General features: G+C 33.1%; 1 protein-coding gene across 1 annotated transcript; it reads left to right on the plus strand.

The window, feature by feature from the left end:
- Positions 1 to 2,740: 2,740 nt before the first annotated feature.
- Positions 2,741 to 8,003, plus strand: LOC141667302 (tobamovirus multiplication protein 2A-like). The gene is made up of 7 exons (XM_074473728.1): positions 2,741 to 3,011; positions 3,205 to 3,498; positions 4,626 to 4,725; positions 6,023 to 6,103; positions 6,182 to 6,286; positions 6,479 to 6,694; positions 7,642 to 8,003. Exons 2-7 carry the CDS (start codon positions 3,278 to 3,280, stop codon positions 7,747 to 7,749), a joined length of 831 nt encoding a protein of 276 aa, XP_074329829.1. The 5' UTR covers positions 2,741 to 3,011; positions 3,205 to 3,277; the 3' UTR covers positions 7,750 to 8,003.
- The last annotated feature ends 8,699 nt before the right edge of the window (positions 8,004 to 16,702 follow it).

Genomic DNA, 16,702 nt, shown 5'->3' on the forward strand with positions numbered 1-16,702 from the left:
AACAGATTAGCTCTGATACCACTTGTTAGGTCACACACACTGTAGAGGGGGTGAATACAGTGTATAATACAATCAAATCGAACTTTAATATATTAAGTAACAGAAAACAAACTTTATTGAAACAATAAACTCTGTTACAGTATGGAACTGTTACCTCTCAGTGATGAACAAATATCACGAGAGCTGCTAGGGTTACAATGAATAATCTTCTCGAATATGATAACACTTATAGTGTAAACCCTATGTCTGTGTTTATATACTACACAGTTACAAGATAATCGCTAATTGATATGGAATATAATTCTGCTTCCTAAAATATATCATTCAGATATCTTTTCTTCCAAGTATTCCATTCTTCACGGAACTCCTTCTTCATGCATATCTCTTCTTATGTTTATCTCGATCTTCTTTCCTTTAATCAGCTACTGTCCTTATCTGAACGTCCTTCAACACTTAAGTTCTGATATCTAACTTCTGATGATTATCTCCTGATAATATAAGTAATGATATCCTTAAGTCCTGACTTCCAGTATAAGTACTGATTAATGGTTAAGTACTGACTTGTCCTGTTAAGTAAGATCTGAAATCTAAACATAAATTATATTAGCCATGACATTATCAAATATATCTAACAGGTAGATAAACTAGTTTCTGGTGATCGAACCTATCCTTTAGATTTTCCCATAAAATAAAAGGATCCTCGACTTCTAAGTACTCAGATTTTAAATCTTCATGCATGTGGTGTCGGAGAAAAATTATGGAGGTAAAGTTTTCTTCAGCCGTGGATTTATTTTCTGCCTTTATTGTATCGCTTAATTTCTTTGAACCCAAGTGTAACTTTACATCTTGTACCCATGATAAATAATTATCGCCAGAAATGTCCAAGGAAACGAACGACAAGCTTGTAATATTTGTCATACCTAATCTGAATTAACACGAAAATTATTAAATTTTATTTCATCAATGTAAATATTACATAAAATCCTACTTAATCGGGTGCGTTAACAAGTATGCAATAATCAATGTATATATCATTATTATCATTGATAATATAAACAAATCTATATATAAAATGAAAAATGGATTTTCACCCGCCATACGGACGTCTGCGTATGCAGGTTATCTCCGACCAATAATAAATTAAAGTGGACAATCCTGCATAAGTTAGTTATGGGCAAAGTTATTATCCGATAATTATGCAATTTATAAATTAAGGTTTCCACTATATTTCGGTATTACCCAAAATTAAATGGTACCGTAAAATAATTTTAATAGGCGGTGCTCCGGCCATATATATTTAAATTATTAGTAGAGGGTGTAACCACGTCTACTTCGGTCACATATATATATATAAATTATATGTAGAGGGTATAACCACGTCTACTCATATATATGCATATTTAAATTAAAATTATACCTTCTTAGTTTCGGCAGGGCTTCGTGCTGATAACGTGTTGTAAAATACTAATTATATTATAACAATAGCTGGATTAAATAAAAGGGGCAGAGAGGTGATAAAAGAAATGCAAGCAAATGAAAGATTGTTGCCGGTGTGTTATTTTCATTCACAATTGCATGACTTTTATAGGCAATGCAAGGAACAAGGCATTAATTGCATGTATGCAATAAGTGCTAGTTCATAGCTACAAGCTCATAATATTGACCATATGATAATCATATTATAACACTTCATACATTATTCACACTAAAAAACTCAGTGAAGTATGTACTTCTTTTACAATTAAAAAATTTATTTCTTTAAACTATGTTCTCACTATAATTGTTCTAATGGTTTTTATATATTTCTGAATTATTGCAATTTTAATGAAATATAGTTATAAGTAACAATATTAAACTGATTTTAACACTTGCTTATACAGACCATGATTCTCAAATTTCAGTTTATGTTCGATTCTTTACTTTATTTATTGCATCATTCTGACATTTTTTTAATAAAAAAATGAATTATAATATTTGAAATGATAAATAAACTCCAATTTTTATTCATACATGATAATCTGATATCATGAATATATAATTTACATGTTTGGAAAAATAGGACCCCTAGGTCATCTCCAACAGTTGTGATCCGAAAATTCAAATTTGAATCACCAACTGATCCAAATACTGATCCAAATTTCTAACTAATTCCAACAGTGAGATCCAAATTATTTTTTACATATAATAATATATAAATATCATATTAATCAATTTTATCTTAAATTTATCATTTAATCATTATTAACATTTCATAAATTAATTAAATCACAAAAACTAATACACATAAAAATATTAAAATTGTTTAATTTACGAAAAACACATTTATTGCAATAATTAACATACAAAATATTATTGATATACAATAATTTTCCGAATTAGTATATTCTTCCCACAAATGCTCAATTAATGTATCTCTAAGTGTAATATGTGTCTCTTTATTTTTTATTTTAATGAAATTATATTTTATCATTATTTTAATTTTTATTTTAAAAATAATTTTTGTTAACTATTAATTATATTATATTATTAATTATATAATTAAATAATCAAAAATCAATTTAAAATCACATAAACTATAAATAACAAAATCATTATTTTATATTAAATCAAGTGATCCAAATTTGATCATCACTACTGTTTACTGATCCAAATTTGGATCCGTGTTGAAATGAAATTTGGGGTAATCTGCCCCAAATTTGGATATTTGGATCATTATGAGTTTAAACAATTATTATGGAGATTATTTATCAACAAGCAACAACATTCGATCTTTAATTTTTTTTCATCTGATTATTTGTTACTGGAAACGATGCTTTTATGAATCTTTGAAAACTAGCTTTTGGATTTATTTGTTTGCACGCACATTGCTGGACAGTAGCCACATAACATTTTAAATTTTATTAGCTTTCCAATTCTTTATTCTTGATTTTTTTTAGTTCTTTGTTGTCACTCTGCCTGTCTTCATTCTTGTTTATTGGGATCTTCAACAGCAGCATACTCTTCAATTTTTAGTAAGCTCCTTTCTTTTTTTGATAATTTGGTAAAAGTTGTGTTTGCGTGCGTGTGTTGAACTGTGATTTTAGTGTAAAAGTTGTGTTTTGTACTTGAATTTGGTATATATATATGTTATATAATGTCAGAAACATTGCTTAAACTGTGAAAGATTGCACCTTTTTGATGAATATATAATTTGTTTAAATTTAGGTATTGGTGTAGCTGATGTTTGATGAAATAGGGGAGTGTTAATAAGAATTGGGATTTGAGGGTTTTGTATATAATGGGGTGTAAAGGGTGTTTGGAGTGCTTATTGAAGCTTCTCAACTTCTTGTTGACTCTTCTTGGTTTGGCCATGACGGGCTATGGGATATACCTCTTTTTCGACTACAAAAATGCATCTTCAAGTCATCCACATGGTGATGAAATGATGCCATTTGGCCGCCCGTTGTTGATGGCTGTGTCGTTGTCAGGAAGCATCTTTGAGAATTTGCCTAAAGCTTGGTGAGATTACACATTTTTTATTTATTTTTGGTATTAAGTTATTATATGATGTTTTGTGTGGATACTATAGTTGAGATTGAATTGTCCGTCTTAACATTGATCCGGAAAGTATAAAATGTTTATGATATATAGTGTAGAATTATTGCTGTCACTAGTTGTTTATGTACTCACTTATTCTGCTTGAAGAATGGGGTGTAAGGAGGGTATGATATACACAGCCTTAGGGCATCTCCCAACAGTGATCTAAAGATCCGAATTTGGGACAGATTACCCCAAATTCTTCTCGAACAGTGATCCAAATAGTGATCCAAATTTGGATCACCGTTGTTACTGATCCAAATTTACTTTAATATAAAATAATGATTTTATTACTTTTATAATTTTAGTTTATTAGATTTAAAATTAATTTGTGATTAATTAATGAATGTTAATGATATTTTAGATGTTAATTAATGAAATTAATATATTTTTAGCTAATTTAGTCTATAATTTTAATATTTTTTAAGTGTAGTAAAAGAAATTATTTTTTATTTAATTAATTTATTGGATATTAAATAAATAGTTATTCATATTTAAATATAAAATTTAAGATTAAAGAGTTTAATTTGATATTTGCGTATTATAATATGTAAAAGGTAATTTGGATCACGCTGTTGGAGTTCATCAGAAATTTGGATCAGAGTTGGTGATCCAAATTTGGATTTTTGGATCAAAACTGTTGGAGATGGCCTTACGGCCCTTACCCTATTCAAAAGATCAGGGAGGTTACTAGATAAGACCCCTTGCATGTCAGATACAGAAGTAGAAACCATGATCTCCGGGTCATGAATAGGGCACGTAACGTGACAGTCGTAGTTCATGCATCAATTTTTCTATCTAATGGCCAGAGCTAAATCTTTGTAGTGAATTTAAATTTTATAAGGCGATAGAGTAATCCAAGACTACAATCGATCTGCCTTTTATTGCCGTTTTAACAGTTATATGAAAGTGCATTTTCCTGAGCATAAATGTCTTCTGTATGTGACATTTGAAGTTATTAATGCAAACATTGACTACTTAAATTTACATTTTTTCATGAACTATAATGAGACTCCAAGATTGTTGACTAAAAATCATGGCTCATGCAGGTTCATATACTTGTTCGCTGGTCTTGGTTTAACTATCTTCCTCATATCTTGTTTTGGTTGCATTGGAGCAGCTACACGTAATGGCTGCTGTCTGTGTTGCGTATCCTTATGATTTATATATCAATTATTTTTATGGTTTAGTAATAATGATATAAGTGAAATATAATGGCTTCTGTTATATGCTACAATGATTTTATATTTTTTGTAAGATATATTTTTGTGCTAGTTTGACGGATACATAACATTGTTCTTATTCTCATGTCTTACGGTCCGAGACACAGAGTAATCTAAATAATGTCTACCACTTTCGTAATTGGTCTCATTAAAGATATAGACACATACGGTTAGGTTCTTGGATATGCGGGTTATCAGATGAAATACTGATGTCTAAAGGAAGCTTTTGGTAAATTTAGATTAGATTGTTGATCTGGTATTTAAAGTTCCAGGTTTGATGGGAAGAACTGATTGATCGGAATTGCCTTGTGAGGAGAATATATAAGAAGAGCCATTTTGAGGTGCACAAGAGAACAGTTGACTTCAAGGACGCTAGGTTTTTCTGAAGTTTTTGTGTATGGGATTAAATATCTGAACTTAGCAGTTACTTTTGTGATTTCCCAAGAAGAATCACTCTTGCAGAAGTATTTCACAAAAATACAGTGATTCTGGGGAGACAAAAGATGTCAAGGTTGCCTTTGAGGGAGGAAGACAGATTAAAGATTCCCTGGTTGTGATAAAGGTAGTGGGCGTTGTCATTTGGGGAGGAAGGATACAATAATTTTGAGAAGGCTCATTATGGGTTCTAGGTTTTGGGTTGAGGTAAGATGGTTGTACTCGGACTACGGATTGTGTTACATTTGCTTATTTTATGTGGTCATGACGTGGAGTCAAAATCTAGTTTTATAACTTTTAGAGGTGTTTTTTGGCGGGATCCTTAAACTCTTCTTATCGTATGTATCAACTATGGTTGGTTGGACAGAAAAAGATGTAATATAGTCGATGGGTGTGCCGGAAGAGTGCGAGTATCTCACCCTCAATATGATGGGTGTGCTAGTGATGCTGAACCATTTTATTACAAACAGACATTAAGGTCTTAAAAATCTAGAGATATTAGAAATTGATGATTAGAATGAATTAGGCTTTTTCATGACATGATGTGTGGGTATATGCTTTGGAATAGTTGGCTGTATTTGGATTGTATTGTGTGCAACCTTATTAGTGGTAATAGTAAAAAGGGAAACCGACATCGGTGCCTGTGGTATTGAATTAAATTAAGTTCTCGAAGATAAAGCTACCTATGTCAGGGTTGTGTAGGTACAAAGTAGTGTTACCTGAGCAAATTGTATTGCATTGTCTGTGCATGTCTTTCAAGTATTATTGTGTACCTTAAGTCAGTGCAGTACTCGTTATTGCTGTTCATGTTAATCTTAGTAGAACTTGGTGTTGCGGCATTCATATTCTTTGACAAGAGCTGGAAAGAAGTGGGTATCCTTGTAACTCATGTTTTTTGTTTTTAGGAGAGACAGATAGTATTAGTAAGATTTATGTTGCTGTAACAGGAAATCCCAAGGGACAAAACTGGAGACTTCAACATGATTTCTAGATTTCTCGAAAAGAACTGGAAAATCGCGAAGTGGGTTGCTCTTGGGGCTGTTATTTTTGAGGTAAAACAAGACTCCGCTTTCTCTTGCTGATTACTTAGCATGCGAAAAGTATGCTTACATTACCTTGGCAGTTACTTAATTGCAGCTGCCTGATTATTTTCCTTCGTATCCTGTTATAATTCCAATTATATTAATTGTCTTGTGGTATCCTGTTATAATTCCAATTATATTAATTGTCTTGTGGAAAATCAGACTCTAGTGTTCTTGCTTGCTCTTTCGGTGAGAGCAGCAAATAAACCGGAAGAGTATGATAGTGATGAAGAGTATATAGGTGGGCCCAGGCAACAACTTCGGCAGCAGTTGATCAGTAACAGACCACCAGTTCCAGGCACTGGTGTTCCTGTTGCGGGTACCCTCGACAATCGTCCTGGAAGGAGTGATGCTTGGAGTACACGAATGAGGGAGAAGGTAAACTAATCCTAAACATTTTTGGGCTGCATAACCAGCATAAATTGGCTTGAAATTAGCTTAAATAGTGTTGGTTTAAAATGTAATCGACACTTGTAAACTAATACATGTCTATTGTATTCAATCCATCTGTCTGGAAACGGGGTAAAAAGTTGAAAAATGAACAAAGTTTAATCTTAATTGCAAAAAAACGCGCCCAATATGTTGAGGATTGAGACAAAGACTACTCGAGATGTTATTTCTAACCTCAAAGGCACGACGGTCACAATAATCGTATAATTACTAGTAATAATTTAATTGATTACAAAACTCTCTCTGTTTTTTTAAACAAGGCTAAGCAACTTTCCTCATAATAATTACACACATAAGTTACAAATTTTCCCAACCCTAATTGGGAAAATTAAAGAGACTATTTGAGATTAGTAGTTACTTCTAAAATCATCCAGTTCCGGCCTTCCGTAGATTCTGCAGGAAGCTGATTTTAGTGAGGTAAATGCTACTGATAAACTTTAGCTTCTCAGGTTTGTTCATGGGCGTTTAGATTCTGATCCTTTTTATTATTTTTAAAATTAGCAGAATGCCGTACTATGAAATTGTGGCATGGTCGATAACAAAAATTCCGCAGCTCCCTTAAGAAGTATATTGTTAGTGTTTAGCCAAATTAATTCATCACTTTGGCAAATAAGATTTGTCAAAATATATTTGGATGTCTGTTCGTACATATGGATGCATAACATTACATTTTATGGTGGAGGCACTCTCAGCTTCTTAATAATATTCCTGTTTTCATTTCTGCACAACGCACAACATTATAGTCTTGGAAAGGAATCTACATTGGATCAAAACAGGATATAATTGGCTTCATATTCTACTTACATGAATTTCTGTAGATTTGATTCATTTTGATTTCTTTATTCCTACTCTGTGTTATTTTTTCTGTATGACAGTATGGGCTTGATACTTCTGAGTTCACATACAACCCATCGGAATCAAATGGGAATCAGCAAGCTGCCCCCCAACAAACAGAAGAAAAGAGTTGGTGCACAATCATGTAATCATCTTCTGGGCTTTGCATGATTTTTGAATTGGAAGCAGTTTTGGAGGAATCTAGTTTTTTTTTATTTGGTCTGTTGATTTGGTATGTTTTCGAGATTCTCTTCCGTTTAGTTGGTGCAGATCACAAACTTGCTTCTTCATTCCAACACGACCTGTCGATCTAAATGCATTGTGGGGGCCTTCTGTGTTTTAAAATTGTTCAATATCATTGGTTTATATTAGTGTGAATCATAAAGGATTGCTTTTTTAGTTCTGTCGCCGTCTGTCTAGGAAAATTGATGTGGTAAATTATAGAACATGCAAGTCAGATAATGCCCAGGCAAACAACCTCCGAAATATTAATAATCTACAGGGTAAACCTATGCGAACCTGTTTGGGCTGGCTAAATAAGTGCTTACCGCTGAAAGTACATTTTAAGGAGATACTCGCAACTAATCACTTGTTCGGCTAAAATGAATCATAGTTCATAACAAACGGCGCTTATGCAGTGATAAGAGGAATTGTTGTACAACATCTTTATATGCAAGCCAAATGATTCATGACGCAGCACAATAACTTAATTTGCTAAAATCTATTAAAACAAATGGTGCTTGATGATGGAATTTTTGTAGGAAACCATGCACTACAAGGTACCTTATCCTAAAGGTAAGGTTGATCAGTAAAGCATACCAAACCTAGTATATCATATATGGAGGAGTTGTAAATAATTTCCGATACATCAGTTGAGTAAAATTAGAAAAGCAAGCTAAATGTTTTATGATGTACCACAAACATTTTTTTTTTTATTTAGCTAGGTTTTGGAGGTGCCAACTTATTTGTTCTAATGGAGATGTAGAATATTCCATTCGGAAGTAGGATTCTATTTGAAGGCAAATTAGGACCTGTAGCTTAAAACTGAGATCAACCTGTTTTGTCGAGAATTAATCACACACGCGCATTAGATTATTTGAACTCGTGAGCTTTCGCAAGAGTGACACAAGTTTAACCATCGCAGAACATCAACATGTTATGATATTATGATTTGGCAAAAGAGTGTGAAACTTTTAGAAGCACTTTATAATATGGTAGAGTAGTCTGGAGACACGGCTCTCACCTGTATTAGGCTCTGACTAAAATAATAGATAATAGATTTAAATAGAAAAATTGGGTGTAAGCATGGTGGATATCTTTTTCATGGCAGAGAATGTCCCAACCTTTTAGCGAAGAATAGTTAGTGCACATCATTTTCACACTTCATCTTTGGTAAGCTCCGGAGAGCTCTACTGTTTCAACCAACTCTTGCTTCTTCAAATCACTTTCGCTTTCACCTTTTTTTTTTCTCAACGCCTTACTTTTCCCCCTCTATATTTGGCGCATCCGCTTTTTATCTGTTCAACTCAGAAGCTGGTCCCCCCGTTTCACCCTTATCACCATTTTCATTCAGATCACCACCAGTCCACTGTCCACCTACCCACCCTATGCTACAAACGGTACTCCTTTTGTCTCAACCATTTCTTTACACTTTTTTTTTTGGGATGTTTCATCCAATTCTTTACATTTTAAAATTTTCCAAAAATAGTAAATGAGTTTCCCCACTTTTTTCCCTTTTCACACTACTTTTACTCAACAATCTCATTTTTATATAATAAAAAATAATGGGTCCCATTACTTCTCTAATTTTTCTTTCTCTCTTTCCACTACTTTATATATAATTTTTAACTTCTGTGCTCAAACCAAATGTAAACAATTTGTCGGAAAGGAGGGAGTACATATATACCTGATAGTTTATTGTCAGAAGTAGGAATGTACTTTTCCCAAATAATATGCTCGATGGATGAAGATATTAAGGCGGTGTTGAAGTGTTAGAGCCTCGGGGAAAAAAAGAATTGAACCAAATTATAGGTATGAATTTTCTAATATTAGTGTTTGGTAACAGATATATTTACCAAACCAACAATTTAATTTAAATTAGCTAATTACACCCCACTTGTCAAAATAACTAATTTGATCGGCTAGTCTCTTAATCAAAATAACCAATCTGATTAATTGAAACAATTAATTCGATCAGCTAATTAAAATATCTAATTCAATCAATTGCGGTAATTATCAAACATGACCTAAAATTTTTGACATACGATAGGATGCAACATAATATTACTCCTTAATGCGGAAAACATTTACAATACGGAATTCTGCAAAAATTATATGAAGCACAACAAGTCGGATAGAAACAATCCAAATTTTTGGCCAATCTGAAGCTCACATCAGACTTCCGAATGCAGGACATAACTCTCTTAGTTAGTACTGTATCAAAAAAAACTTATTGGAATAACAACGTACTGTTAGGGTATTCAACTTGTCTAAACAAAGTAATTATTGAAATGTACGGATTTAATCCTGGTTTGAAATGTCCGAATCTCAATAAATTCATAGCAATGTAGCATGGTCCCTGTGGTGCAAAGTTTTTTAGTAGGTGCGTATATGCTTAGTCAATCTCCAATCCCAAAAAAGATCTGGCGCTTAATGAATTAATAACGATGTTTAGGTTTGGACCCCACTATGTTACAATCAAAATTATCATTCGTCTAATTATAATAAATTTTTGGGGAGCTCTGTATTTTCCGGGCTTAAAACAGAAGAATAGTGATGAAGGTACACAATTGACAAAGCACCTCTAGCTTGACCCCCAATTTGTCAACACTTTATAAAGGAATGATATATAGTATACATACACTTGTAAATGATAATATACTCACGTACGTGCATGCATCACACCATGTTTAGTCACCATCACGTGTGATTTGAACTATGACAACACTTACTTCTTTGTGTTTGTTTTTTTATCGAAATTAGAATTGAATAAAAATTATTAATATAGGTATCATTTTTTAAATTAATATACCAATTTAAATTAAGATACCAACTAGTTGTAAAAATATAAATATCCAATTCTTTTCTAAAAGATTATTAAGAAATTAATAAAACCTTATTTTTGTCGTTAATAAATAAAGAAAAATCAAACAAAATACCTATATTTCAAGTTTGCAACAAAATCAACCTTGAAATTTTTTTTTGTTAAGTAAAAAATTGCATTTTAGATTGCAAAAGTTGTAAATTATATTTTAAAAAAACGTATTTTTGAAAAATATTTTATATAAAATCATATATTTGAAATTATTTAATAAAAAAATGTATTTTTTAGAAGAAAAGAAACTCCATAAATAAATAGACTAATGGATGAAAGGCTTTAATTAATGTAATATGAACATCAAAAATCTTAGATTCAAAGTTGCAGAAGAAAATGTAGCAAAGCAATCGACAACCACAGATAGTGCTCTGGCGGCTTGACCCACCACTGTACTTTGGGTTCGCTCCATGGGCCCTTCTTTTCTCCCTCCATTTCTTTCCATCGGCCCATTCCTCAATACAGAATTCATAATCAACCAAAACACTACCTCTTCTGACATCCCAAATCGGTAACTCGATCGATTTTCCCCGATTGCCGATTTTTACGGTGTCACCCTCACACTAATTTGGGAAATGATTATTCTTACTTTTTTTTATATCATAACTCTCAATTGAAATTAAATTTAAAAATTACAATTGGGCATTTTCTATTACAGAAAGTTAAATAGAGTTACTTCTTTTCTTCGAATCAAGTCACCTACTACCCGGCTACCTGACCTCTGACAGCTTCATATTTTTACTGTTCTTTCTTGGTACATATGTAAAATTGTCCCTGTACATGCACAAAGAAGTCACTAAACCTCAGTTGACAACTATCAACAGTTCGTGAAAGATATTTATTAGGCCCCGGTTAACAACTTTATGCTAATTATTCAAATTTCTTAATGTACAGGCTGTGTTAGTTGAGACATTAGCTATTTTAGTCAAATTGTTGATAATTTATGTTTGAAATAAATATACATGTCATACATCATTCATGTCTACATTTTATTTGTCCGGATTAATACTTATCATGTAATGCTTTCTCCACTTTCAAATTATACTTTTTTAAAAAAAAATATTTATTTTAAATTTAGTGTCCATTTTAACTTTTAATATACTTTTTTTGCATACTTTTTCAAAATTCCTATAATTTAAATTTTCAAAATTAATTCTATCTCACATACTATTAGGTTATATTTTCAGAATCAACTATGTTTTTGAATATAATATAATAAATATTAATTCTCCTATCAACATATTTTTTTTAATATGTCTAAACTTTTTAAAAACGGTCTAATATTTTAAAACAAAACCAATATAACATGATCAATTGAAATACAAATTTACAACCTATATGTTAAAATATTTGAATAAAAAATAAAGTGATTGTAAAAGCGTATCGAGGAAGTCTCTCAAATCTTACCAAGGAAGACTTGTAAAGCTTATCGAGGAAGACTTGTAAAGCTTATCGAGGAAGTTTTGTAATACTTAATGAAGAAGATTTGAATAACTTACTTAGTAAGCCTTGTAAACCAACTACTATAAATAGCTCATTTAACTAATGAAATACAACACAACTTTCTCTCCATCTTCTATTCTCATATACTTCATTTACATTAAACATAACTAATATTTTCAGTCAAGGTTTATAACACGTTATCAGCACGAGTCTTTGCCAACTGAAACTTTATTCTCGAAAGAGCTACAACTTATTCTGACCCACGAGTCCCTATCAACTAAAACTATTTCATAAAAGAGGTACGTTTTCTTTTCCTCATTTTCTTCTAAATATTATTACTTATTTATGTTACTGATTGAAATCTATAAAGATGGCTATGCCGTCAAGTAATACTACTATAAAGATGGCGCTACCGTCAAGTAATAATCAAAAGTTTTCTGGCCGGCTATGCCGTCGTAACTTTTGTATAAAATTATTATTTCAACTTGCCTGTTTAAATATTATGTGACATATTATATCTTACTTAAAATCTATTCAGAATGACGAATCTTGCAAAATTAGAGTTTGTTGCCTTGGATGTTTCCGGAAATAATTATTTGTCATGGATCCTCGATGCGGAATTACACCTTAGTGCTAATGGCCTAAAAGATACTATTGACCCGGAAAAGATCCCAACTGTTGAACAAAATGCAAAAGTGATTATCTTTCTTAGGCATCACATCCACGAAGATCTAAAATCTGAATACCTCACTATCAAAAATCCACTCACCCTTTGGAATAATCTCAAGGATAAATTTGATCACCAAAAACTTGTTCACTTGTCATCTGCCCGATATGACTTGATTAATTTGAGGTTACAAGATTTCAAATCTGTAGCTGAATATAATTCTGTTCTTTTCAAGATAAGCTCAAAATTAATTTTATGTGGTGAAAATATTACTGATACTGAAATGATTGAAAAGACCCTCTCAACCTTTCACCCCAACACTATGATCCTGGCCTAACAATATAGGGAGCGTAATTTTCAGAAATATGGCAAGCTGTCTCTCCTTCTTGTGGCTGAAAAGAATAATGAGTTGCTACTGAAAAATCATCAGATACGTCCCACGGGCTCTGCCCAGTTACCTGAAGTACATAACACGTCATTCCTGAAGAATGAACGTGGGAAAGGGCATAGAGGAGGACGGGGTTATAGACGAAACCGTGGACGTGGAAATTTTCGTGGTCGATTTCACAATCAATATCATTCTGGCCACCTGAAGTGGCAACGTGATGGTTACAACTCTGGTCGCCAGAAATGGCAACGTGAGGTGCCAAATAAAAGAAAGGCGCCCTAAGAAGGAGAGAACCGAGACATCTGTCATAGGTGCGGATCTGAGGGGCACTGACAACGTACTTGTCGCACACCCAAACATCTTGTTGATCTCTACGAGTCATCCAAAAGGAATAATGGAAAGAGAGTAGAAACCAACTTCGCTAATTATAATCTAGTTAATGAACCAGTCAATAAGGCCTCAAATGAAATAGACACTGGTGCTAATCTTTATTATGGTTTAGACGACTAGACTTCATATGTATTGTCATGCTTTACTTATTTTCTTTGTGTTTTACTTATGTACTCATTTTATGTACTTGTTTCATGTTGTTGTTCTATATACTCGGTTTATTTTTAATAAAGATGTTTTTCGTTTATATATGTATAGAGATGGAAGATATATGTATTGTTGACTGCGCAACCACACACACTATTTTACAGAGTCAGAAATACTTCTCACAGTTGACTAAAACCAACTCACATGTCTGGACGGTATCGGGTACATCAAATATAATAGAAAGTTTTGGGAAAGCTAGTTTTCTTCTACCAAATAAGACACACATATACATACAAGAGGCTCTATACTCTAGCAAGTCAACTAGAAACCTACTGAGTTTTAAAGATATCCGTCTTAACGGGTTTCACGTTGAAACTATTAATGAGAATGAAAAAGAATACCTTCTCATCACCTCAAACACCATTGACAATAAAAGGGTCCTAGAAAAATTCCACTCGGTTTCTTCAGGATTATATGTTACAAGTATACGAGTTCTTGAATCTCATAGTGTCAACATCCCCGAAGTCATAGACCCAAAACTATTTTCCCTTTGGCACGAAAGACTCGGTCATCCAGGAGTATCTATGATGCGTCGTATCATTGAAAATTCTGTGGGACATCCTCTTAAAACTCAAAAGATAATATCCCAAGATGAACTTCATTGTTCAGCATGTTCCTTAGGAAAACTTATTGTCCGACCATCCCCAGTTAAGCTTCAAACCGAGTCCCCGAAATTCTTAGAAAGAATTCAAGGTGACATTTGTGGTCTTATACATCCATCTTCTGGCCCATTTAGGTACTTTATGGTTTTAATTGATGCGTCAACTCGATGGTCTCATGTATGTCTACTTACAACCCGAAATACAGCCTTTGCCAAATTACTTGCCCAAATAATTAAACTCCGAGCTCAATTTCCTGACCATCCCATTAAATCAATATGAATAGATAATGCTGTTGAATTCACATCTGCAACTTTTAATGATTATTGTATGTCAGTAGGAATCTCAGTCGAACACTCGGTGGCTCACGTACATACACAAAATGGTTTAGCAGAATCCTTAATTAAAAGACTTCAACTTATTTCCCGTCCCTTACTCCTAAGGGCAAAGTTACCTATATCTGTTTGGGGTCATGCAATACTTCATGCTGCAAATATAATTAGAATAAGGCCTTCTGCTTACCACAAACAATCCCCTCAAGAGTTAGTTCTTGGTCAAGTACCTAATATATCTCATTTAAAAGTATTTGGTTGTGCTGTGTATGTTCCTATATCACCACCACAAAGAAATAAAATGGGACCTCAAAGAGGAATTGGTATATATGTTGGTTTTGATTCTCCGTCTATTATAAGGTATCTGGAACCATTAACTGGTGATGTTTTTACTGCTCGCTATGCTGATTGTCATTTTGATGAATCCATGTAACCTAAAATAGGGGGAGATAATGATTTGCATAAATTAAATTCTGAAATATTATGGAATGCATCAGGATTAAATTCTATTGATTCACGTACTAATCAATGTGAATCTGAAGTTCAAAGAATTATTCATATGCAAAATATTGCTAATCAAATGCCGGATGCCTTTAGTGACTCTAGACATATTATAAGGTCACATATACCTGCTGTTAATGCTCCGGCACGAGTTGGAATCCCTACTAAGAAATCAATTCCTGGAGAATTGATTAGTGATTCAAAGCCACGCCAGAAGCGTGGTAGACCTATTGGTGCAAAAGATATTGTACCACGAAAACGGAAATTGATTGGAATTGCCCCAGAAGTGGCAAAAGTTTCTGAAAATACCCCAGAAGTGGTATTGCCTCCTGAAGAGGTTCAAGCCCCTGAAGTGGCTGTAACAAAACTCTCAGATGTGGGATTCCCTCCAGAAGAGAATGTTGCCCCAGAAGTGGCACATGTCTCAGAAGTGGCAAATGCTTCCACAGAAGCAAAGGTACCTGAAAATTATGAGATCTCAATGAATTATGTCCATAATGCGAAATTACTGGATCGTGGGAGTATTGAGGTTGATGATGTATATGCTTTTTCCGTGGCATCTGATATTATTATGAACTCCGATCCTGAACCACAAAGTGTGGAAGAGTGTCGACACCGAGATGATTGGCCAAAATGGAAAATTGCGATTCAAGAAGAATTGTAATCCTTGCGCAAGAGAAATGTATTTGGACCTGCAGTCTAAACACCAGCTGGTGTAGTCCCTGTCGGGAATAGATGGGTGTTTATATGAAAACGAAATGAGAGGAATGAAATTGTGAGATATAAGGCCCGGCTAGTAGCCCAGGGATTCTCTCAAATACCTGGTTTTGATTACCAGGAAACATACTCTCCTGTGATGGATGAAGTTACTTTTCATTTTCTAATGGGTATGGCTTGTATGGAAAAACTGGAAACACGTTTGATGGACGTTGTGACAGCATACCTATATGGATCACTTGATAGTGATATTTATATGAAAATTCCTGAAGGGTTAAATATGGAGGACACTAAGCCTCGACATTTATATTCTGTTAAATTACAACGATCATTGTATGGCTTGACACAATCTGGTCGTATGTGGTACAACAGGCTTAGTGAGTACTTATTGAATGATGGATATGTTAATAATCAAGTGTGTCCTTGCATTTTTATTAAACAATCATGAACTGGTTTTGTTATTATTGCTGTATATGTGGATGATTTGAATATTATCGGTACTATTGAAGATATTACTAATGCTGCTAACTATTTGAAAAATGAGTTTGAAATGAAAGATCTTGGAAGGACAAGATTTTGTTTAGGTATACAGGTGGAGCACTTATCTTCAGGAATATTTGTTCATCAATCAAACTGTTAGTGTATACTGAAAATATTTATTTGAAATATGTACATTTATTTCTGGCCAGTTTATTTGAGAATCATTTGAATGTTTACATGTTGTCTAATATTATATATTGTGAACAATCTAGTATCAAATGGGA

This window comes from Apium graveolens, chromosome 6 (genome assembly GCF_009905375.1).
Source record: "Apium graveolens cultivar Ventura chromosome 6, ASM990537v1, whole genome shotgun sequence".
NCBI lineage: Eukaryota > Viridiplantae > Streptophyta > Magnoliopsida > Apiales > Apiaceae > Apium > Apium graveolens.